Source organism: Tursiops truncatus, chromosome 2, assembly GCF_011762595.2.
Source record: "Tursiops truncatus isolate mTurTru1 chromosome 2, mTurTru1.mat.Y, whole genome shotgun sequence".
In the NCBI taxonomy this organism is placed as follows: Eukaryota; Metazoa; Chordata; class Mammalia; order Artiodactyla; family Delphinidae; genus Tursiops; species Tursiops truncatus.
The window spans coordinates 36,898,350-36,923,666 of NC_047035.1; the positions used below are offsets into that span (position 1 = coordinate 36,898,350).

General features: G+C 51.7%; 1 protein-coding gene across 2 annotated transcripts in view; it reads left to right on the plus strand.

Annotated features, from left to right (window-relative positions):
* SPTB (spectrin beta, erythrocytic) overlaps positions 1 to 25,317 on the plus strand; it is a 121,338-nt gene that overhangs the window by 67,551 nt on the left and 28,470 nt on the right. For both annotated transcript variants that reach the window (XM_019922674.3, XM_019922680.3), the window contains 16 exons: positions 5,627 to 5,778; positions 7,052 to 7,225; positions 8,214 to 8,305; positions 8,704 to 8,784; positions 9,093 to 9,208; positions 9,581 to 9,693; positions 10,518 to 10,705; positions 12,497 to 12,614; positions 13,177 to 13,335; positions 14,260 to 14,562; positions 15,506 to 15,656; positions 16,267 to 17,134; positions 18,195 to 18,332; positions 23,224 to 23,980; positions 24,438 to 24,640; positions 24,724 to 24,814. In XM_019922674.3, coding sequence (XP_019778233.1) covers positions 5,627 to 5,778; positions 7,052 to 7,225; positions 8,214 to 8,305; positions 8,704 to 8,784; positions 9,093 to 9,208; positions 9,581 to 9,693; positions 10,518 to 10,705; positions 12,497 to 12,614; positions 13,177 to 13,335; positions 14,260 to 14,562; positions 15,506 to 15,656; positions 16,267 to 17,134; positions 18,195 to 18,332; positions 23,224 to 23,980; positions 24,438 to 24,640; positions 24,724 to 24,814 — 3,704 coding nt within the window. The remainder of the gene's footprint in view (positions 1 to 5,626; positions 5,779 to 7,051; positions 7,226 to 8,213; positions 8,306 to 8,703; positions 8,785 to 9,092; positions 9,209 to 9,580; positions 9,694 to 10,517; positions 10,706 to 12,496; positions 12,615 to 13,176; positions 13,336 to 14,259; positions 14,563 to 15,505; positions 15,657 to 16,266; positions 17,135 to 18,194; positions 18,333 to 23,223; positions 23,981 to 24,437; positions 24,641 to 24,723; positions 24,815 to 25,317) is intronic.

Sequence of the window (25,317 nt, forward strand, 5' to 3'; positions counted from 1 at the left end):
TGATTTAACTGTTAATATTTGGCCATATTTGCTTGTCCATTTTGGGGTAGAGGTATTTTTAAAGTAAATTGAAGATTTATCATGACATTTTACTAGAATACTTAATTTATCAAAATACTTTAGTATGAATATCTGAATAACAAGAGCATTTCCCACCTAGCTATAATTCTGTTATTACACCTAATATAATTAAGAATTCCATAATACAATTTAATACCCACTTAATATTCAAATTTTCCCAGTTGTCTCAAAGATGACTTTTATGATTAGTTTGTTCAAACTAATTAAGGACTGTATATTAAGTTTGTGTGTATGTGTATACTTGTAATTTGTACTTCTATTATAAATAGCTTGGACAACTTTTTATACATTAAGAGACTTTTATAATTTTTTTCTATTAACTCTTTGTTCACATTCTTAGTCCATTTTGCTATTGGATTATTGGTCTTTTCCTCATTAATCTGTACATGTTCTTTACCATACTAGGTAAGTTAGCCCTTTGTGATATGAGTTACAGATAATTTTCCTTGCTTGTTTGACTTTGCTTATGGTATTTTATCTCACACAGAACTTTTTTTGATGCAGTTGAACTTTCAATCTTTTATTTTATTTTATGGCTTTTGGATTTTGTTTCAGAGTTAGAAGGCCCTTCTCTACACTAACATTATAAAAAACATTCTATCATGATTGATTTTGGTATTTTTATGGTTTTATTTTTTACATTTCTATTTTTGACCACAGTGAAATTTATCCTGGAGTGTGAGATATGAATTTAACTTAATTTTTCCTGGATGGTCATCTAGTTTTGTCAACACCCTGTACCCAATAATCCATCTTTCCCCTTCATATTTGACATGCCACCTTTATCAGATATTAAATGCCTATATATACTTGGGACTATTTCTCTTCCATTGATGTGTCTATATATTCATATGCTAGTACCACACAGTTTCATCATTATAACTTTTTACTATACTTTAATATTTGTTAGAAAAAACACCTGGGAACGTGGGTTACCCTTTATTACTCTTCTTTTCTGAAACTTTCCTAGCTATTTTATTTTATTTAATAAATTTACTTATTTTTGGCTGTGTTGGGTCTTCGTTGCTGTGCACAGGCTTTCTCTAGTTGCAGCGAGTGGGGGCTACTCTTTGTTGTAGTGTGCGGGCTTTTCATTGCAGTGGCTTCTCTTGTTGTGGAGCATGGGCTCTAGGTGCACAGGCTTCAGTAGTTGCAGCACGCAGGCTCAGTAGTTGTGGCGCACGGGCTTTGTTGCTCTGTGGCATGTGGGATCTTCCCAGACCAGGGATCGAACCCACATCCCCTGCATTGGCAGGCAGATTCTCAACCACTGTGCCAGTAGGGAACCCTGTTTTTGTTTATTTTTATAATAAGTTTTCTAATCATTTGTCTAGTTTCCCCCCAAATTTAAATTATATAATATAAATATTTTTAAAATAATATTAAATATATAACTTTAGGGTAAATTGACATCTTTATGATATTGAGTTTTCCTATTCAAGAATTGGGTGTGAGTTTTCCAATTGTTCAAATCTTTGGTGCGCCTTGGGAGACTTTATAGATTTATATGGACTTTACATAATTGTTTTAAAATTTAAGCTGAAATGTTTTGTCTTTTTATTATCATTGGGGGTTTTCCAAATTCCTGTTTCAGGAAAGGATCCTGCCACCCCTTTTACCTCTAGGATTAAATCTAAACTTCTTAGCTTTTCCTTCAAGGCTTTCCACATCCGATATAAAAGCTATTTTCCACATGTTTTCTTCTTACCTGTAGCTAGTCAACAACCCCTGAACAAGCTCCATCCTTTTATGCATTCCATCTTGTGGCTCCTCTCCTTCCCCTTCTGCCTGTGCAAAGTGGTTTTCTTCACGAGCCCCGCCTTGAGTGTCCCAATTGGAAATGACCTCTCTCCTCTTTCACCCCTGACCATTTATTGTATGTGCCATTTCTCTGGTAACTAATCCAATATTACCTTGCGACAGCCTTTGTATTATTAAATGAACTGCCCTTTATCTCTTGTGTGGTTGCAAAACTATTTGTGGGTCTGTGTCTCGTTTCCTCAACTAGATTGCGAGGCCCTTGGGGAGAATGAGCCTGCCTCGTGCTCCCTGCAGCAGCTGGGCCCTATAGGCAGTAACGATAGTAGCAGCAGTGATAACAGTGATAGTTAATGTTTACCTCAAACTTTCTTTCTGTGTGCTGGCTACTGTTTTAAGCACTTTCCATGTATGAACTCATTAGTAGGTAAACACTTGAGTTTTGCTGGGTTTATCTGACCTTAAATTAAACCTTTGAAGGGGGGACATAAAAGAAAAGGGCACTTGGTCACAATATCCAGACAGTGACTCTAGCTAGCTGGTCAGAGAGGAAGGGGAGTTTTGTAGGGAAGAAGGAGGCTGGCCACAGCCTAGGAAGGAAAGGGGAGAGGAACAGGCAGCAATGGAGAGGCCCCGAGCTCGATGGTTGCAGAGATGTGAGTATTTTCTGAGGTTCTGGTAGCTTTGATTCAGGCCGTGCTGGTGGACTTGCCCGCTTCCCCTTCACTGGCAGGGTTAGGGCTCTGGAAATAAGGCCTGGCCCATGGCAGGGCCTTGCTGAGGCCTCTTTTCCACGGCAGTTCCCTGCAGGATGGCCCAGGTCTCCTGGGGACAGCAGGCCCAATGCTCAGCTGCTTCCGCGGCCTGTCCACACACTCCAGGCCTCCCGCCTCTCCTGCATTCAGAATGCTCCACTGAGTGCCTGCTGGGAGTGGATGCACTGAGCGAGCCGATGCAGAGCAGCCAGGGCTATGAGCTGATGGAAATTAATCCCCACCCCTGGGCCTTCCTCTCCTTATGACCGTCATGAGCCTCGCAGAACCTTTCCCCTGTCTCAACACTGCAGACTGTTTTAGGGTACTGGGGTTCCTGGGCAATTGCACCCCAGCCTTCAAGTAAAATGCAGCCAGGAGGCCTCCTACCTGAGCTCTAAACCTGCAGCTCCAGCATTTTGGGGCCCAGGGAGCATTATCTGTGTGTTGAGAACTGGAGAGATCTAAGGGTGATTTACATCTGCACCGATGTGTGTGCCAGCCCGGCAGCCTAGAATTAAATTCCACGGCCCAGCTCTTCCTTACACTTTGCTGAGCACAAATAAACAGGTCTCAGCACCCACATAACGAACTCTTTAGATTCTTAAAGACAAGAAAAGGAGATGGGAAGAAAGGACTTTGACTTTTTGAGACACTTACCTCTAGAGGGGCAACAAATTTCAGCCCCTTAGACAAAGCTCCACCACCGGTTGGAAGGGTTAGCCTCTTACAGCACAGATCCGGTCTCTAGGGAGAGCGTCGTGGGACTGAGGCTGGCTCTGTTGAATCTAAACATGCTCCAGCATAAATGCAATTGCTTTCCGTCCAATATATCATCAGAACTTTAGTTACATTTTGCTGAAGCAGTCCTTGAAATCAGGGAAGTGGTCCAATAGAGTAAGGGGGCTTTTCCCCCTGAACCGTTGCCCAGAGGCCCAGAACAAACAAGTGGCATTTTAATTTTATATTTATTACAGATTTGTAGAGTCACTAGTAGTATTTTTGCTCTTCTTGGAAGTCTTATTTAGATGGCTTCCGTAGAATTCTTTTCATGTGACTCCAGCACTCATCATATTTATAACGGAGTTTGCGTCAAGGATGGGGGCGCCTTCGTGTCCTTGGCTGCCTCCCCCTCCACCCAGAGCCTGGCACCTAACAGCTGTACAGTGAACAATTGCTGAATGAATGAATAAGCGAATAAAGGGTCTGAGTTCCTAACACCAAAATAGCCATGAAGTAGGAAGGAATTTGATGCTGTGAGCCTCAGAAACTGCCAGGCTTATACCCTCGAGGCCATGCTGGCTGGGCTCCTCTTTTTGTTGTTATTAAGTCAGACATTTAATAATTTAAGAAGCCAGCCCTTCCACAGTTTGGGCTCAGCTGAGCAGACATTTAGCCTGTTCCCACGGCACCTACAGTTTCCCCTGGCTGGACAGCTCGGAGTCTGCCCTGACTGTGACCAACCTGAGCACACTCTCCCCAGGGACCCTCCACGGCCCCCCACCCCCCAGGGACCAGGCCCATGACCACATAGCCTGGTCATCTCCTGCCTAGAATCCTCCGCAAGAGTGCCCAGAAGCAGGTTGCCACAGACTGTTCACTAAAGCAAACTTCTCTTCCTGTTTCTATCTTTTCTGCCCCTCTTCTCTCTCTCTTTCACCCTGTCCCCATTCTTTCTGCTGTCCCAGCCTCTGTCCTCTCTCCAGCATCTTGATCAAGCTTCCCAGCCCTAACCATATAGGTACCAGCATTTATTTTACAGTACCCTGTATATATTTTAACAGAGGTGTTAAGAGGTAGCCCAGGCCTTCCCTGGTGGCGCAGTGGTTGAGAGTCTGCCTGCCGATGCAGGGGACATGGGTTCGTGCCCCGGTCCGGGAAGATCCCACATGCCGTGGAGCGGCTGGTCCGGTGAGCCATGGCCGCTGAGCCTGCATGTCTGGAGCCTGTGCTCCGCAACGGGAGAGGCCACAGCAGTGAGAGGCCCGCGTACCACACACAAAAAAAAAGGTAGCCCACCTGAACTGGTACAGCCTGGGCTGGAAGCTTGGTTTGGTCTGAGGCTGATTTAGGCTGGGGGTGGCATGTCAGCTTCCCGGGTCTGAAGATGGAAAATCCTGCCTGCCACTCTGCGGGAGCGAAGGAGAGCTTAGTGCCATGCACAGCCCCCAGCCCAAGCCCCCACTACCCTTCAGCCTACATGGATCACACATTCCACATGATCTCACTGTTTCCATGCACATCTCTCTCCTCCACCTGCCAGCAGCTCCTTGAGGGCAGGCGGTTTGTTCTTTTATGTCTCAGCAGGCCTGGCGTAGGAGCTGAATAAACCTCTGCATGGTAAGCTACAGTGCAGCTCTGGAGACCTACTGTGTGCCAGACTCCAGGCCTTGGGGATTCAGAAGTGAACAAGACAGACAGATTTTGCTGGGCTCAAGGAGCCTGCAGTCTTGCAGGAAAGACAGACTTTCAACTAATCTGAATATGAGGAGAGAGAAATGAGAAATGCAGATGCAGGGGTCGGGGCACACAAGGAGAGACAGAACCTAGGCGAGAGGTCACAAAAGCTTCCCGGAGAAGCACTGTTTCCACTGACTCCTAAAGGATGACTAGGAGTTAGGTGAATGGGGTGAGGGCTGGAGGGTCCGAGAGAGAGCATTCTAGGCAGAGGGAGTATTTGTTGGACGGGTGGACGGGTGAACCTGGCATTGAATTCTGAGCTCGCTGGCCCAGTGGTCCAGGGCATTCAGATGCGCACAGGGAAGCAGGTGACTGGACTAGGGGTGTCTTGATACCGTGGTGGTGGAAGTTACCTCTTCATTGCCCCAGTCATGGCACGTGGACCTGTGAAGCCAAAAGGCTACTCTCTGGTCAGAAATGCTCCTCAGAAGGGGATGGAATGGATACATTGACCTCCTCTGCCAGGGATGGGGCAACTCTGGGGTTAAGGTGAAAAACCCTTCAGCCCCATGTCACATTGCAAATGGACCCTGCCAACCTCAGGCACCTCACTCAAGGCTCTTCTCCCCACCCAGATGAGCGGGAAGTCGTTCAGAAGAAAACCTTCACAAAATGGGTGAACTCGCACCTGGCGCGCGTGTCCTGCCGCATCACTGACCTCTACAAGGACCTGCGGGATGGGAGGATGCTTATCAGGCTGTTGGAAGTGCTCTCTGGAGAGATGCTGGTAAAGCCCCTTTCCCCAGGCCCAGTGGCTGGTGCTCTGTCCCCTCTTCAGGACAGACATGGTCTGGGGGCCTCTCCAGTTCTCATGGCCTTCCAAGGTTTCTCCCTGTTCTTTTGGGAGGTTTCAGTACTAATGATGTGAGGTGTCCGTGTGGCTGACTGGGTTCTCTGAACGTGTTCATCTAAATATGTCCCAGCATAAATGCCTGGCTTTCCATCTAATATATCATCAAAACATTTGTTAATTTTGCTGAAGCATTTCAGAATTTCTTGCCTCCTTCTGGCCGCTCCCACCCCTTCATGCTCCTCCCAGAAGCCATGCAGAGGTCTTGACTGTCTCCTCTTGGCACCTGGTTATCTGTGACTGGCCTGCAGCGGGCCCACCCTCAGCCTCCTTGCGCAGGCTAAGACATATCCCATTACCCAGCTGGAAAAATTTGCCTCCTTCTTGGAACGAGGAGGAAAGTGTGAAAGATATTTTCCTGTGTATCCATCACTCTAACAAGTGGAAGTTTATCACAGGCCCTCTTAGTTGTAACCCACCCGGTGGTAACGTTGCCCCTGCAGGAGAACCAGATCAAGGCTCATGTTTTGCTCAGTTACTTCCATTATGACCTTGGGCCTATGAGGCAGGACCTTCTTTGCCTCATTTCCCCCATGTGTAAACCGATACCTTTACCTGATGTAGTAGCCTAAGACCTCAGGGTTTGAATGAAAGGTACCACATTCATCAGTTGCCTTTTCAACTCCAGGCTGAAGTTAAAGAATGCCTCTTACCCCACTAGAGAGAGTTACCGCTAAGAAACCTTCAGATGATGCAGTTACTCATCAATGGGGGTCCCCTTGAGCTTTGACTGAGGCCGTTTGGGGGTGGGGAGGGAGGAGGTTGGATGGCAGAATGGACTCATTATCAGTCACCACACTAAAAGCCACTCTTATCACCAACCAGCAGTAAACAGTTCCTAGAACTGTGCCTAGCACATAGTAAGTGCTCAACGAACTACCTGTTGTGTTACTATATTTGAATGCCACTTATCACCCACTCAGAAGCCTTTGTTTAGACCCAGGAACAGTACTGATGCAGCCCACTTGCAGAGCTCTGGGTGCTCAAGAGAGGGAGCCTCTGAACTTTGCTGAAAGGATGGGGTTGAAAAGTGTCAAGGAATGAGCATGGGAGTTGGAGTTTAGCATGGAGGGTGGTTGCTGATGACCGGAGCTGGTCCACGCGTGACCATGAGGTTCTTCCATGCCCACGGGGCAATGCTGTCCCTCAGCCAAAGCCCACGAAGGGGAAGATGCGCATCCACTGCCTGGAGAATGTGGACAAGGCCCTGCAGTTCCTGAAGGAGCAGCGTGTGCACCTGGAGAACATGGGCTCCCACGACATCGTGGATGGCAACCACCGCCTGGTCCTGGGCCTCATCTGGACCATCATCCTCCGCTTCCAGGTGGGTTCCCGGGGGGCAGAGCGGGTGGAGGGAGCTTCCCTGGGCCAGACTGGGTTTGGGAATCTTAGAAAATGGTGACTAAGTGCGAGTGTTTGCACGTTCTGGGAGGCTAGAAGCCCGTCCTGTGGGATGATGCTTATAGGAAGGAGAAACCATCCTGAGCATCGCCAAGTTGCGGAAGCTCAGGATGAGCTGTTCAGTCCATAGCGTAGTCTTTTGAGAGAGAGGATAGAAATTAGTAGCTGGGCTGAGATCTGGCTGGAAGACCTACTTTCGTCCCCTTCCCCCCACGTGTGTCACTTTTTGGTTTTTTAAATAGTTTGATTCAGAAATTGCAAGAGTGCAGAAGATCTGCTTTTATGGTTTTCACTCGGAAGCTTTTCTCTTCCCACCCTGAAATTCAAGGTCGCTTATTTGCAAGGAATTTAGAAAGCACGAGGGGAGGAAAGCAGAGCCTTCCACCTGCTGGTCTGGGGACAGAAAGAACCTAGTTGGAGGAGGGAAGGGCAGGGAGAAGGAAGATAACACACAACTCCTGGCCTGAAGATCTCACCCAAGTGGTCTTGGGTGTCCAATCTCACTCTCTGAGGGTGTGTACGATGAAACGGTAATAACAGCAGAATTGGGGAGGATGAAAAGGCAAGAGGAGCTGCTATCATCAAAATACAGTACCTTCCAACATTCATGCCGTTCCATGGCCCAGGTGGCATCGTACCTCCTGAGGAGGAATGAGGCCATCCTGCTGTTTATTCTTGGCCTCCCCTTAGGGTTTCAAGTTGAAGCGGTCTCCTCTGACGTGGAGAAGCTGACAAGGCAGGGAAACAGGCCTCCAGGACCCGGGGCCTCAGGCTGCGGGGCAGCTGCAGGGCTGGCGACCGGATGGACGGCTACAGAGGAGGAAGGACGGAGGAGGCCTTCCAGGGAGAGCAGGGAGGCTCTGGGTCAGATGCAAATCTAAGTCTTCCCTCTCTTGTTCCTGTGCCCACAGATTCAGGACATCGTTGTCCAGACTCAGGAAGGTCGCGAGACACGCTCAGCTAAGGACGCATTGCTGTTATGGTGTCAGATGAAGACGGCAGGGTATGCCCTGGGGACCAGCCACTACCACGTTCCTCACCAGCCCCCGTGCCTCCCAAGCATTGCCGTCCCCAGGGGACATAGACGCCATCACCCAGAACTACATCCGTTTGGATGTAGTTGATGCCCAGTCTATCCTGACCTGATTCTTACAGGCCCTGAATACAGGATTCTATCCCCAGATTGCCTGGGTCAGACCATGGGGTCTGTTGGGGGCGAGAGTCTCTTGGGCCCACCTGACGAGGGAGCCTCTTTGTGTGACTTAACGGCTGCCTTCTTGTTGAAGGGGCTCAGGAAGGGTCCAGTCCCCTCCTCTCCTGGGTGTTGGCCCTGGGTTCACTCACCTGTAGGGACCCCGGAAGAATCTGTTTCTTAGCTCTGAATGCTTTTCTTGGACGCAGCTACCCCCATGTCAATGTCACCAACTTCACCTCCAGCTGGAAGGATGGCCTAGCCTTCAACGCCCTGATCCACAAGCACCGGTAAGAGGGGGAGCGGAGCGGGAGCCCCTGTGGGAGCCAGGGAGCCCTGGGGGGATGGGACACCTTGCACTTAACATGTAGGCGTCACAGGAATGGTACAGCCGCAATGCCTTCTCCTCTCACCCTCGGCATCCTGCCTCCCTTAAATCCCCCTTCCCCACACGCTGGTGCTCACAGCTCCCTCCTCTGTCCCGTCTCCTCCTCTCACTTCTCCGGCTCAGCCACCCGCCTGCGTCTGCCCAGGGGCTTTGCCCTTTTGGTGGGGATGCCATGCCCCCTGCCCTCTAACAGTCTGGCTTCGTCCCCAGGCCCGACCTGATTGACTTTGATAAGCTGAAGGACTCCAACGCCCGGCACAACCTGGAGCACGCATTCGACGTGGCTGAGCGACAGCTGGGCATCATCCCGCTCCTCGACCCTGAAGGTGAGCCAGCGCCCACGAGACCGTCAGGGCGCCCGGAGGAGTGTGGGCCGTGCTGGGAGAGCCGTGGGCGTGGTGGCCGGGCCAGGGCTCTGCTCCGGCCTGCTCTTCAGACCCAAGCTGGTTCCTGACACCTCCCCTGCCTGATTGGGGGCCCACTGTAGTCTTTCCATCCTTTTCCCCTCTTTCATTCTTTGTGGTCCTAATATGGATTTCATCCTCTCACTAAAATCACGGGCGATTCCTCTTCCACTCTCGCCTGTCACTTGGTGCCTATAGTTGAACTTCGTGCTGGAGACACAGGGAGATGAACCCCCTGAGCTTGACATTTCCAACTTGCAATTGGTCCTGAGAGCCCACCCTTTCCCCTTGCAGATGTCTTCACAGAAAACCCTGACGAGAAATCCATCATCACCTACGTGGTGGCGTTTTACCACTACTTCTCCAAGATGAAGGTGCTGGCAGTGGAGGGCAAGCGCGTTGGCAAGGTACTGAGCTGCTGCGTAACCAGAGTGTCACCATTTCCCTGCTTGCCACGCACAGGCCTTGACTGAGATGCTCCCTTTCTACCCTAAGAGCTTTGTGTCTGGACCCCAGCTGTGGGAGAGGGTGCAGACCACCCCCCACCAACTTCCTCTGAAGCCAAGCATTGCCAGGTTAATGGCTCCCAAGCTGAATTCCAACACAGGTTGATGGTCTGTCCCGAACAAGGTCATGGCCCTTAGCTCTGAGCCGACCTTCCACCTGCAGACCCATGTCTCGTGAGCATTCCCACAGGAACAAAACAGGCTCTTTACTTGTTAGTTTATTGTGATTTCAAGCCTCTTAGGCTCCGCAGCCTACTGTACAGGGGAGCCACCCCACTGTACGGACCCTCGTGCCAGAGTCCTTTCCCCGGCTGGGTCTTTTGCCCGTCCAGGGCAGGGACCGTTTCTCATTCATCTTCGTGCACTGGTGTTTAGCAAAGACAATGCCAGGAAGCCTTCGATCCCTAATACCCACTCTTAAATAAACAGGACCTTGGCCTCTCTGGCGGCTGGATTGGAAAGCACAGACAGCTTTCCAGTCTTTTACAGGGTTCGGGAGGGGGGTGCTGCTCCCGTCCTGAGCACAGCCAGGTCCCTCCTGACATTGCCGGCGCACTTCCAGTCCGGCCCCCTGCTCAGCAGTGGTCTTGGGCTCAGGGAACAAACCCAACGTAAACGCTCCAGGGCTCGCAAGGAGGAGGACCACCTCGATTGTGGTCCCGGTGGGCATCCTCACGGGCGTCCTCGCCCTTCTGACGAGGATGAGTCACAAGGTGATTCCTTAGGTAATTGACCACGCCATTGAGACCGAGAAGATGATTGAAAAGTACAGCGGGCTGGCCTCAGACCTGCTCACCTGGATCGAGCAGACCATCACTGTCCTGAACAGCCGCAAGTTCGCCAACTCCCTGACCGGCGTCCAGCAGCAGCTGCAGGCCTTCAGTACCTACCGCACCGTGGAGAAGCCGCCCAAGTAAGGGCCTGGGCACTCGGGAGGGCGGGCATCACGGCCGAGAAACCACCTCCAGGAGGTTGGCGGGCCTGGAGAAGGAATCCGGGAGGCGGCTCCTGGAGGTTAGAGAGCTGCCCATCTGTCACCTACTTCATCCCGTTTTGTCTCCCTGCTCCCAAGCCGTCTGCCTACAGGCAGTGGGCACTGAGTAACCCCTGGCTCATAGCCAAAGAAACACTTTCCCAGATCCCTGAAGGGGAGCAGCAGTGAAATCTCAGACTTCAGGGTATCTTTAAAGAATGTGCTGGAAAGTTCCTCTCTCTTCTGTGCACTGAGCTGCGGGTTTGTTCTTTGGTAATGACCTCTGCATCCACAGCCCCAGAGCTCTCCACGTGAGGCCTTGTTGATCATCGAGTACATCCTTCTTTCTCTCCCATCTGTCACTGCTCATCCATTAGCAGAGCACTCAGTCTGCCTCTCGGGACCTCTGCTTCACTCCAGCGTGTGCAGGGCCTACGTGCACCTAGGCACGTGCAAACACAGCTGTGCACACGCGTGCACGCGCACACCCACACAGACACGGGGCATTCCAGCTCGCCCGCCCTTAGCTTGGCCAGCTCCCCAGAAATAGATTTCTAGCTCATCGGTGGTAACCACCATCGGTGGTTCCTCCCCGGCTCATTCATTCATGACTGGCAAGCAGGGAGAGGCGAGACACGGAGTCTAGGATGTACTATAAACAAGTATCTGATTTCTGGCCTGACACTAACCCACTTTTAAAGTCCTAAATCCAATACAGATAACGTGCCCCGTGAGTCTACCAGGCGCTGCACACAGGGGTAGCATCTCCTGGCTGCGTAGACAGTGCTCGAGGCCACAGCCCTCCTGCAGGGCCTGTGCGCAGGCAGATGAATTAGGCTGGCCTCAGGGTGGGGACCTTGCTTACCAGCTGATCTCTGACTACTGCGTGGTGGAGGTAGAAGTGGGTACATACTTGGCTACGGGCAGAAATGGGAAAGTACCCAGTTACCTGGAGCTTGGACCCTGGGTTCCAGAAATCCATCCTGTTGCCGGTTCTCATCTCCTACCCCTAACGTCCTCCCAGAGCCTAGCCTTTCCTCCCCTCTCAGAAGCATCTGGGCTTTTGCACTGTTGTCAGGAGAGCTGACTCATTTGTACTCAGGTGAAAGTTGCTCTCGGTGCAGTATCTTCTTACGTGGACAGTGCTGCTTCCACGGAAGAACATACATGGTTTTATTGACTCACTCAGCAAAAAACTGAGTAAAGAACTAGTCAAAAGCCTTCAACTGTGTGCAGAACAGGGACGAGTTTCTTTGTATGGATTAGTAAAACTTGATACCTATAGGAATTACCAGAACAGTCCAGTTAGCCATTCCTCCGTGGAAGCAAATGACAAGCAAATGCTGCAGTAGTTGTTTTCTCTGGTTTATGTTGCAAAGACTCATCCCCTATTAGATCTCAGCTGGCGAGTATGATAGATTGATAGATCTTTTAACAGGTAAGTAAACCTATGTAGATCCTCTTTACTTTTTTAAGAGAAATGTGTTTTGCTATCCGAGCTCCAAGATGCCAGGGTTCCATGTTCACTTAAAAAAGAACAACTGGCTGGGACTCCCCTGGTGGTCCAGTGGTTAAGACTCCACGCTTCCAATGCAGAGGACGCGGGTTTGATCCTTGGTCGGGGAACTAAGATCCCACGTGCCGCATGGCTGACCAGAAAATTAGAAGGAAAAAAAAAAACTGGCTGTGGGAATCTCGACACTCATCTCCCTACCTCTTTTTTCTTGACAGGTTTCAGGAGAAGGGGAATCTAGAAGTCCTACTTTTTACCCTCCAGTCACGGATGAGAGCCAACAATCAGAAAGTGTACACGCCCCATGATGGGAAACTCGTGTCCGACATCAACCGGGTACAGCAACGTTTTCCATTTCACGTTGCCAGTGTGTTGATTGAGTTCCTGATAAGGGCACAGGGAATGGTCCCTGGACAGGGTTAAACCAAGCCACTTTCTGTGGTGTTATTAATGACACACCTGGCTATTGAGGGTGCTATCTGAGCTTAGCCCTGAGAGGTCAGACCCCACCCAGCAAGCATCCATTCAGCCCCCTGTTCAGGGGTGGAGGGAGGGGCAAGATAGGTGAAGGGGAGGTACTAGGTATAAAATAAATAAGATACAAGGATTTAATGCACAGCACAGGGAATATAGCCCATATTTTATAACAACTTTATATGGAGTATAATCTATAAAAATATTGAATCACTGTTATACACCTGAAACTAATACAATATTGTAGGTCAACTATACTTCAATTTAAAAAATTAAAAAAGAAAAAGAGGCCGTAGCTGCACATTTCCAGCTCAAAGCTGCCATAAGAATGGGGATGCGGCGGGTTTGCTAGTGGGCTCCTCAGTGTTGGGTGAAAGAGTCGGGACCCCCAAATCCCAAGAGCTCTCCTCTGCCCCTCGTGCAGGCCTGGGAAAGCCTGGAGGAAGCTGAGTACCGGCGGGAGCTGGCTCTGAGGGAGGAGCTCATCCGGCAGGAGAAGCTAGAGCAGTTGGCCCGGCGCTTTGACCGAAAGGCTGCCATGAGAGAGACGTGGCTCAATGAAAACCAGCGGCTTGTGGCCCAGGTAAAGGGGGCCGCACTTGGGGTTGCAGGAGAGGGGGAGCTTTCCAGAGCCCCCAGTAGACAGCAGGGCTGGAGCCCACGCTGGTCGCTCGGTGGCGGCAGCAGGCTAAGCCTCCCCACAGGTCTCGCAGCCCTGCTCCCTGTGACTGGGCGGATCGAGATTCACATCTGAAAAGGAACTCTCCCAGACTGACAAAGCCGCATCTTTAGGAAAGAGCCACACAACCCAAAAATGGCCCCAAAAGTTGTCTCACGTGAGCCAGTGGCGTCACCTAGAGCCAGAGTTCAGGCTGACATTTCAGTGGTCCTCCGGGGATGTGATGAAAGCAGTGCACCTCGTATGTGTCAGACATGCCCCTTGGACTCTGGCCTCTGGGGCTGTGTCACATTTCACTAGCTGAAAACTGACCCCGGGACTGATTCTCCCTGAGAGCATCTGTTCCTTCCCACTTGGAGCTTGGAATCAAATTTCCCCTTTCATCCAGAAAGGGGAAAGCAAGCATTCTGAGAGCATTGGAGAGCGTGCATGTGCCCCAGATAGCATGGGGGTAAACCACCCGTGTACAGCTGCATGGTTTCCTAGTGAGAAGCCCCTTCCTGCCCAGAATCGGGCAGGTCTGCACAAGGCCGGGTGGTGAGTGCCAGCAGGTGGTGAAAGAGCTCTGTTAGTAATATTCACCCAGTGTTACCCACAAGGATGGCACAGTGAGTCAAATCACAAGCTTCTTGTAAAGGTTCTTGTGAGACACTTAGTCTTTGGAACTTGGCTCTGATAAGATAGGCTGGAAAAGATGGCAGAAGTAACTCGTTGGGAAAGGGCTTTCCCGTCCAGCCGTTGTTCCGGAGGGAACCGCTGTTTCTCTGCGTTTGGGGACCAGCCAGGGGGAGCCTGATTGAGCTGCCTGTTTTCTTCCCTGGGGGACAGGATAATTTCGGGTACGACCTGGCAGCTGTGGAGGCTGCCAAGAAGAAGCATGAGGCCATTGAGACGGACACAGCTGCCTACGAGGAGCGGGTGAGGGCCCTGGAGGACCTGGCCCAGGAGCTGGAACGGGAGAATTACCACGACCAGAAGCGCATCACGGCCCGCAAGGACAACGTCCTGCGCCTGTGGAGCTACCTGCAGGAGCTGCTGCAGTCCCGGCGCCAGAGGCTTGAGAAGACGCTGGCCCTGCAGAAGCTCTTCCAGGATATGCTGCACAGCATCGACTGGATGGACGAGATCAAGGTGGGCTCAGGCACCCCCATCCCCCACCCCCGTGTCCGCCTGGGGCTTCAGCACCTGCCCTGCAATGGGAGCGTGCTTCCATAGGCACCTCCCAGCCCCACCTCCCTGAGTCAGAGTGGAGAATCCGAGGCAGCACAGCATCGGGCTGCATCCGCCTCTCAACGCCTTAGCTCACACTGCTCCAGCCCAGATCTTCTGTATTCCCCGTGATCAAGAAATCTGGGGTTCATAGTAGCGCAGGTGCCAACCTGCAGGGCCTAGAAGATGCAGACATCCATCAGGAGCCTGGAGAATCAGGCTCTGGGTAATCACGATTTGACTCTGGTGGGAACCCAGACCACCCGGCACATAGCCACCAAGAAGTCTGTCTCCTCTCCCTCTACCGCAGTGGCTCTCAACTGAGGATGCACATCAGACTGACCACAGAGCTTTCTAAAAATACACATGCCCAGGCCCCAAGTCAGGGACACACATAGGAGACTGAGTATAGGGCTTGAGCTCCTGAAAGGTGCTCCCTGAATGATTTTTTTTTTTTTTTTTTTTTTTGCGGTACGCGTGCCTCTCACTGTTGTGGCCTCTCCTGTTGCGGAGCACAGGCTCCAGACACGCAGGCTCAGCGGCCATGGCTCACGGGACCAGCCGCTCCGCGGCATGTGGGATCCTCCCGGACCGGGGCACGAACCTGTGTCCCCTGCATCGGCAGGCAGACTCTCAACCATTGTGCCACCAGGGAAGCCCTCCCTGAATGATTTTAATGGGCATCCCCAGTGGGAACTCCTGCTCTGTAGCTTCTTTCCCGCTGAGCAGCAGCTGTTTTCCAGCTGCATCTGACTCATCCCGGCCCCAACACGCCACGGACGCTCCCTTCAGAGGGGTCTTCTCCTAGCGAGTGGGTTTCTTCACCTCTCCTCGCTCCCTCTACCTTATCTGTCCTCTTTGCCAGGCTCACCTCTTGTCTGCCGAGTTCGGGAAGCACTTGTTGGAGGTCGAGGACTTGCTCCAAAAACACAAGTTGATGGAGGCTGACATTGCCATCCAAGGGGACAAAGTGAATGCGATCATCACAGCCACTCTTCAGTTCACCGAGGAGCCAGGTGAGGCCACAGGTGTTTTCCTGTTGAGGCCTCTGGCTCAGCACTCCAGCACCCCAGCTTGGATAAATCTAGTTGTACAATTCTGCCTCTTTCATCAACTAATGGTGCAAGAAAGAAGTTTGAGGGATAGCAAAATTCTTCAGAGGACAGGCAACTGCTTTGGCCATCTATAATCAGAAGGATTTATAAGAACCAAGAAGGCATGCTCCGTCTTTCATTCTCTCTGCTAGTTCAAGTTATGACAGAGACAATTTAGGTTTACAGCTTCTGGTCTCAGATAGGTGACCCCCACTGCCTCTTTGAAGAATCATCTTGAAATTTGTGCCTGGTTCTTCTTAAAAATAATTTTACATTGTGCATTTCTAGTGAGAGTTGACCCAACTTTTAACCTCTCTTATTCCTGAATTTTTTGTGGGAATTCATTAAAAAGAACTAATTAAAAGCCTGTCCTCTAAGCAACTGGGAACTGGGACCCCCTGCGTCCAATCCCAAAGCCCCAGTGAGATGGCAGGTTCTAGACAACATGGTCCTAGCCTGGCACCTGATCTGAAGGTTGCCCTTCAGATGAAGCCCTTACCCTTTTTGTCCTCCCTCCTCCCATTCCTCCCAGGGTACCAGCCTTGCGACCCCCGGGTCATCCAGGACCGTGTCAGCCACCTGGAGCAGTGCTTCGAGGAGCTGAGCAACACGGCAGCCGGACGCAAGGCCCAGCTGGAGCAGTCCAAGCGGCTCTGGAAGTTCTTCTGGGAGATGGATGAGACCGAGAGCTGGATCAAAGAGAAGGAGCAGATTTACTCCTCCCTGGACTATGGCAAGGACCTGACCAGTGTGCTCATCCTGCAGCGCAAGCACAAGGCCTTCGAGGACGAGCTGCGCGGGCTGGACGCCCACCTGGACCAGACCTTCCAGGGGGCTGAGGGCATGGTTGCACGCAAGGAGTTTGGGCACCCGCAGATCGAGGCCCGGATCAAGGAGGTGTCTGCCCAGTGGAACCAGCTGAAGGAGCTGGCTGCCTTCCGCAAGAAGAACCTCCAGGACGCGGAGAACTTCTTTCAGTTCCAGGGCGATGTGGACGATCTGAAGGCCTGGCTGCAAGATGCCCACCGGCTGCTCTCGGGAGATGTGGGGCAGGATGAAGGGGCCACACAGGCCCTGGGCAAGAAGCACAAGGACTTTATGGAGGAGCTAGAGGAGAACCGCGGGGTGATGGAGCATCTGGAAAAGCAGGCCAAGGGGTTCCCCCAAGAGTTTAGGGATTCCCCAGATGTGACCAACCGACTGCAGGCCCTCCGGGATCTCTACGTGCAGGTGGTGGCCCAAGCGGACATGCGTCGGCAGAGGCTGCAGGATGCCCTGGACCTGTACACGGTGTTCGGGGAGACGGATGCCTGTGAACTGTGGATGGGCGAGAAGGGGAAGTGGCTGGCGCAGATGGACATCCCAGACACGCTGGAGGACCTGGAGGTCGTGCAGCACAGGTCAGGGCCGGCCCTTCCCTCTCGCCTCCCCCTACGCGGTCTGTGCTCCTAGTGCTGGAACAGCCTCCAGATCCACAAGGGTCTCTGAGAGGCCATAGGATGCCCTTGATCACAGAGGCCAGGCACTGAGAGTCACGAGTTCTAATCTGGCTCTGTGGCGCTTGGTACTTCACCCCCTGGGACCTTCCTCAAAATAAGACAAAGGGGCTCTTTCTGGTCCAGGTGTTTGATGACTTTTCAGCTACAGCAGCCTTTGTTCAACTGAATGGTAGATGGAACCCCTGACATATAACACAGTGGAAAGTGGAGTGCTTGTGGTGAAGGGGGCGCGAGAGGCTGGATCCCACAAGCTCTAGCTTTCTTTGGCAGTCCCTAAGCCACGGAACCCCGAGGGGCCACAGAGACCAGTTTGTAAATCACCAGTCTGCAAGGCCACTCTCATTTCCATTATTCCGATTCCATCAACACTCTGGCATGGGAGGGCGTGGCCCCAGTCTGTGCGGCGTCCCATCATCCTGAGTACAGGATCCAAGGAGTTGAGGAAAAGAAGTCACTCCTCGATCATGCCAAGGTGGTCCCACGCTGATGCTGGAGGGACCTGGGCTCTTACCTCAGAAGAGTCAGCTTTCATAACCACACGGTGCCCCTCCCCTCAGCAGCTCTGCCTTCTCCTACCAGGGATGGAGCACCTGGCTGGGGAGGTATCCTTCAGGTCCAGGTGTCAAGGCAGTAGAATTAGGGTCCATGAGCAGCAGCTGGGGCAGTGGAGGCATGGCAGGTAGTCTCTGTGGCGATTAACACCTCCTACACCTCATTTTCCCATAAACCTCTCTGTTTAGCCAATTGTCTTATAAGTAACCAGTTTTCTCCCAGCCTGACCCAGGAAATGCTAAACCATGAAACTGGACCCATGAACCAGAAAATAGGGTGTGTCAGCACACCTTTCTCCCCTCTTACCTGGTCAATGTATTTAGGAGGTGGAAGGAGAAAGCAAGAGCTACACGTTCTGGAGACTGGCCGCTGCTGCCTTCCCAATCCTCCTTTTCTCTGTCCACATCAGGTTTGATATACTGGACCAGGAGATGAAGACTTTGATGGCTCAGATTGATGGCGTGAACCTTGCTGCCAACAGCCTGCTAGAGAGCAGCCACCCACGCAGTGGGGAAGTGAAGAAGTGCCAGGACCACCTGAATACCAGGTGGGCTGTGGGTAGGGCTTGGGGCTAAGGGCTTCTTCTCCGGACGCCTGACAGAGCCTTGGGGGTGTGGCCCAGAGCCTTGGGGGTGTGGCCCAGGACCACCTGAATACCAGGTGGGGTGTGGGTAGGGCTTGGGGCTAAGGGCTCTCCCGACACCTGACAGAGCCTTGGGGGTGTGGCCCAGAGCCTTGGGGGTGTGGCCCAGAGCCTTGGAGGTGTGGCCCAGGACCACCTGAATACCAGGTGGGGTGTGGGTAGGGCTTGGGGCTAAGGGCTCTCCCGACACCTGACAGAGCCTTGGGGGTGTGGCCCAGTAGTCAGGATGCCTGCTATGCACTGCCAGGTTTGTACCCTGAGCTCTTGCCTCACTCAGCCAGAGTCTCCTTCTGACACTGGAGCTTTAGCAGTAATAAGGAGAGAGCTGTGTGGTGACCAGCCCAGGGAGGGAGAGAGACCTGTTCACAGAGCTGCGCATGCTGTGCCTGGGGCGGGCATGTGCTGAGTGATGGAGCGAATGTCCTGAGTGCATCCAGAGTTAGAATCAGGCCATGTGGTACTCATGTCGCATTTCCCTGGACGTTCTCAGGCAGGGAAGATTGCTTTCTGAGAGCTCTGAAGTACTGTCCATTAAAAAAAGCTCCTGCTGGCACCAAAATGTAGCATTGGTAATGAGACTGGCTCGAATGAAGAGGAGAATTAGCAGCAAGCCTTGAGCACGCTTCGTGGCCAGAACAAAAAACAGGCCCTGAGGAGGCTTTGGAGAGGGGCTGCTTTCAGTACAGGGTGCAATGGCCACGAGTTCCCTGAGGACCTCTGAGGACAGAGCATGCGCCTGTGTCCTGTTTGTTCCCCTGGGTCCTACACGCACAATGGGACGTGTTCGCCATCTCCCCACTACCCCGGTCCCTCTCCCCACACTTGTGCCTGAGCCCTGCTCTGCCCGAGGCAACCTGGGAGGTGGGGTTAGGGAAGACTCAGCTGTAAAGAAAAGGAGCAGCACAGTCGGGGCTTAAGAGGAGGCAAGGGGTGACTTTGGAGCCACTATCATCTGAGCGTCCGAAGAAAGGGACTGTAGTTCAGGAGGGTCCTCCGTCATCTGACGTTTATGCCGGGGAGGAGGGTGCCTCCTTGTTCTTCTTTTAGGTTTGGAGGTAACGGGACGCATGTGCGTGCATGTATGTGTGTGCGTGTGCACGACACACAGGAAGAGCTTGTCAGGTGCTTTGATGAGTTATGCTCAGAGAATGATCTTACAGACCTCTAAGCCATACACCATCCTAAGTGTAATACACCAAGATACTTATCCTCAGGTGAGAGAGAACCTGAGGTGTGAAAAGGTAAAATGGTTTTCCATGACATCTGAGTGTCGAAAGGTACCTGAGCCATGTACCCCAGACAGCCTGCATCCTGCACAATCATTCCAAGCATAGGGAGCTCGCCCCGTCCCCATGTAGCACACCCGATTTGGGAGCAGCTCCTTTTGGGTAGAAAGTTTGATCTCATCATGAATGGAAATCTGCCTCTTTGAAAATCGGGCTCTGCCCGTTAGAGATAACGGAACTTACCCTGATTCTTCTTCCACATGATAGCTCTTCAGGTTTTTTTTTGTGTGTGTGTGGTACGCGCGCCTCTCACTGTTGTGGCCTCTCCCGTTGCGGAGCACAGGCTCCAGACGCGCAGGCTCAGCGGCCATGGCTCACGGGCCCAGCCCCTCCGTGGCATGTGGGATCTACCCGGACCGGGGCACGAACCCGCGTCCCCTGCATCGGCAGGCGGACTCTCAACCACTGCGCCACCAGGGAAGCCCTCTTCAAGTATTTTTAAAGACAGTTGTCATTCTTCACCCCATCCACAGTCCTGCCTCCCAGTCGCTGCTGTTCTCTCTACAGAGTGCATCCTCCTCCAACTACGTAGTCTAAATCGTGCTTGTTTTTAGGCCAGTCCGGGTTCCTCTCCTTCCCAGTTTCCAGGATGAAAAAGTATCTTTCCCTCCCTCGACTGGCTTAAAGCTTCACATTCTACCTTGTATTATAATTTTGTCCCGAAGAACTTTTCTACTAGACTGTAAGCGAATGAAGAGCAGTATCTTCATATATTGTTCACAGTGCTCTGAGCACCAAGCATTTTGCTGCTGAGGTTCCCTCTGTTCAGAATATTCTTTTCCCCAATAGCCACTTGCCTTAATCCCTCGCTCAGATCTCAGCTCACGTGTCAGCTTCTTGGAGCAGCCCGCACTGTCCACCCCATTCAAAGTATCACTACCTCCTTCCCATCCAGCTCCTCTGCCTCCATCCTGTTATCTTGCTTTCATTTTTTCCATTGTACTTGTCACCACCTGATGGATTAAACACTTATTTGTCTCTGCCCACTCGAATGAGAGCACTTTGCTTTGTTCGTTGCTACATGCCCAGAGCCTTGAACAGGGCCTGGCACTTGGTAGCTGTGTGATATAACACAGTGAATGAGTGACCGGGGACAAAACTGAAATATCTTCTGCCAGGCTCGGCACATATGAGTCATTCAAACACTTACTGAATGTGTGATTACCTCCCACCACATGCATTCTAGTTGACCAACATTTTCTTAACAATCTTGGGCCCGGGACCAAACCTGGACTCCTGACATGGTCTGGCCAGTGCTGCCTAGAGCAGTTCTATCAACTGCCTTCCTTTTGGAGATGGTGCAGTGGAGGGGAAGGGGGGTTCAGGAGGTAGACTAGACCCAAACCTCACCCTGTCCCCTGTGTGGGCTCTACCTGGTGGCTGCAGTGAGGCCCCACCAGGAAAAGTCTGGAAAACCGCCATGGAGCCACTTGTCCAGGGGCACCGCCAGACCCTCTCCTGTGGCTTCTGGACGGAGCCGGGAGATCTCACAGCCCTGGAGTGCCTTGCTGTCCTTTCACAGTGGTTTCAGACCACCTTGGAGGAAATCTTCTGCTCCTTTCCCTTGAGGTCCAGCCTCAGCCGCATCCACGCACCAGGCACAGAACTACCCAGAGTTGAGGGACTTCACGTCTGGACTCTCCCTCTTCTCTTTCCTGGAATTCCCAATCCTTCCTCTGGGCTCTTTTTGCGCGCTCTCTCTCTCTTTCTCTCTCTCTCTCTCTCTCTCTCTCTCTCTCTCTCTTTCGCGGAATTCCCAATCCTTCTTCCTGGCCCATCTCTCACTTCTGTTTGCAGGCCTGTCTTCCACCCCCAGACTTGCGGCCACGGTCACCCTGGGAACGCCCACAGTGGGCTCTGCCCAGCCCATCTGCCTCCTGTCTCCACCTCCATCCCCCGGTGCTGGGACCGCAAAGATGAGCGAGCTACTCGGGGCCCCATCCTTAAATAGATCACTCCCGTGGAGGCACTGGAGGTTTGCCCATTGAAATACAGCTCAGATGACCACCATGAGATTGCTATTATCCCTCCTCACAGCTCCCTTAGTCCTCTCTGCCTGGTATGCGCTATGTACGTAGTATTTTATACTATCGTTTTTTGGTGAGTTTGTCTTAATTTCTCTCTAACCCATACACTCCGTGGAGCAAAGTCTAGCTATGACTGTATCCTCCCAAAGTCTAACATAATGCTTATACATTGTGGATATTCAAGAGAGTTAGGCTCAATTAGCGAGTGTGTGTTCAGCATACTATCGTGTGCATCTAGATTACGGTGATGCAGGATGAGTAAACCTGGGTCCACGGGAGGTGTCCCTGGTGGTCTGGGCCCAGGCTAATGGGCAGCTCTTTAGAAGAAGCTTACTGTGGGCTGCAGGCCAACCCCAGGACATCTGCCCAACATCTGCACCCTCCCCAGTTTCATTCCAGACTGCACATTGAAGGTTAAGATGATGTTTTAATTATAATCCCAGCTTCTCCTTCCCCCTTCCTCTTCCTTTTCCTTCTCTTCACCAGGACTCTTTTGTTTTAGAACCATGGTGGCTTTTCTTAGGCCCTGGGCACTTGGAACTTGGTCTTAGGCATTTGTGTGTTTCCTCTGGGGAAGCTGGGACCCTGTGTCCTAAAGCATTCTTGAGGTTGATAATGGGAGGTTTCTAATTATTTTCATGACAGGTGTACCTCGGAGATATTGTGGGTTCAGTTGAAGATCACCCCAATAAAGCAAATATCAAAATAAAGAGAGTCACACAAATGTGGGGGGTTTCCCAGTGCATATAAACGTTGTTTACAGTATACTGTAGTCTATTAAGTGTGCAAAAGCATTATGCCTAGAAAAACAACGTACATACCTTAATTTAAAAATACTTTATCACTAAAAAATGCTAATCATAGGAGCTTTCAAGGAGTCATAATCTTTTTGCAATAGTAACATCAAAGATCACTGCCCACAAGTCACCATACAAATATAATAATGCAAAAGTTTGATATTGCAATAACTACCAAAAAGTAGTACAGAGACATGAAGTGAGCCAATGTTGTTGGAAAAATGCCAGGGATAGATTTTTCAGCAGAGGGTCACCACAGACCTTCAATTTGTAAAAAACAAAAAACCCTGTAATATCTGTGAAGCACGGTAAAGCGAAGCACGATAAAGCAAGGTATGCTTGTATTTTTCAAACTCTGGGGAAACTGTATGTTTGCCTGAAATTCAACTACATATAGAGCTTCCATACAGAGCATCATGTTCCTTTACTGATGGTTGGAATAACATCACAGCTCACCTCCTGCTGATGGAAAGCTCTGATTGGCAGTTATGTTGTCTTGAGTAAAATTGGATAAACATATTTTACTCATGACAGTTTGTTGGATAGATGACTTGTTTCAGCGTGCAAGGCCTATCAGGAGAGACTCTGGAAGGGAAATCTGGTGTCCCTTCTAAATGTGGAAGGGACACCCTGTGGGAAGCGTTAAGGAAGACGGTGTCTCTGTGTCCCCCGTCTCCCTCGGCAGGTGGCAGGAATTCCAGACCATGGTGTTGGAACGACGGGAGGCTGTGGACTCGGCCCTACGGGTGCACAGCTACTGTGTGGATTGCGAGGAGACCAGCAAGTGGGTGATGGACAAGACAAAGGTGGTGGAGTCTACAAAGGACCTGGGCCGGGACCTCACAGGCGTCATCGCCATCCAGCGCAAGTTGTCGGGGCTGGAGCGTGACGTGGCCGCCATCCATGCCCGCGTGGATGCCCTGCGGCAGGAGTCGCAGCAGCTGATGGAGTCACACCCTGAGCTGAAGAAGGACATTGGCCAGCGGCAGGCGTATGTGGAGGAGCTGTGGCAGGCCCTGCAGCAAGCCCTGAAGAGCCAGGAGGCCTCGCTGGGGGAAGCCAGCCTGCTGCAGGCCTTCCTGCAGGACCTGGATGCCTTCCAGGCCTGGCTGTCCACGGCCCAGAAGGACGTGGCCTCCAAGGACATGCCTGAGTCCCTCCCAGAGGCCGAGCAGCTCCTGCAGCAGCATGCGGCCATCAAGGACGACATTGACAGGCACCAGAATAGCTACCAGCAGGTCAAGGCATCCGGAGAGAAGGTGATCCACGGCCAGACGGACCCGGAGTACCTGCTCCTGGGCCAGCGGCTGGATGGCCTGGATAAGGGCTGGGATGCCCTGCACCGGATGTGGGAGAGCCGCAGCCATGCCCTCACCCACTGCCTCGGCTTCCAGGAGTTCCAGAAGGATGCCAAGCAGGCTGAAGCCATCCTCAGCAACCAGGTAGGGCGAGGCATTCAGGGCCAGGGGCCAGGGGGCATCTCTCAGGGCAATAGGGAATTTATGTCGTAAGTCTGCAACAGGGCTCAGGGACCAAATTATGCTTTTCTTGGACTCTCTCTAGCCACTAGTTCGGAGGACAGTCCTCTTCGTTCCTCATCATGTGCCCTCTCCAGCCCCGTGTCACAGGCTACGTCTTGTTCTTGGGCCGGTTAGAGGCTAGTGAAGTGAATTTTTCCCTGGGTGGTTACCCTTCCATGTGGCTTCAGGCACCCTGTTGATCAGATGCCCCCGAGTGGTGGTGGGGAACAAGACCCAGGGAGCTCCTTCCTTCCACAGCTCCAGGGGGTACCATTCATGCTGTCACCTGCATGGCTGCACACGGTGCGCCTGCCTGGCGGGTGCCCTCCCCGCCTCCTCAGCTTGTCTTCATGCCTGTTCTGGAAACTTGCTTCAACAGGAATACACTCTGGCTCACTTGGAGCCCCCAGACTCCCTAGAAGCTGCAGAGGCCAGGATCCGGAAGTTTGAGGAATTCCTGGTGTCTATGGAGAACAACCGGGATAAGGTTTTGAGTCCTGTGGACTCTGGAAACAAGCTGGTAGCTGAAGGAAACCTCTACTCAGACAAGATCAAGGAGAAGGTGCAGCTGATTGAGGACAGGTACCCTCCGCCCCTAGGGTCACGGGGCCCGGTAGGGTGGTGGTACAGCACCATCGTGACTGTGGCTCCGGCTTCCCTTCCAGGCACAGGAAGAATGACGAGAAGGCACAGGAGGCCTCAGTCCTTCTGCGAGACAACCTGGAGCTCCAGAACTTCCTGCAGAACTGCAAGGAGGTGAGGCTCCAGCCAGGCTGGCCACTTTGCAGGAGATTCCTTCTAAAAGCAGAGCGTCCTAGAGGTGGGAAGTCCTTTCTAGACTCAGGAGTCTGGATTCCATAAGTGGGGAGCTCTGGGCACTTGACAGCTTAAGTCCTTCATCCTCTAGAATCTTTGGTTCCACAATTTCTTTTTCAAATCTGTAAAGATAGCTTCTAATTTGTCAAGTCCAGGGCAGGCTTTCTCAAAAAGTGGCCTGAGGACTATCTGTATTGAGTCACCTAGGGCCGTGGTCAGGGTCGGCCTGAAGGTCATGTGACCTGTGCATTCATACAGGGCCCGTGCTTACAAGGGCCCCATGTTTAGTTTAATGCTCTCCTGTTGCCATCTTGAAATTCTTTTTTTTTTTTAATAGTTTTCCTTTAGCAGATTCTACTTTCAAAAAAAAATTTGTTTTACATCTTTCTTGGAGTATAATTGCTTTACAATGTTGTGTTCGTTTCTGCTGTATAACAAAGTGA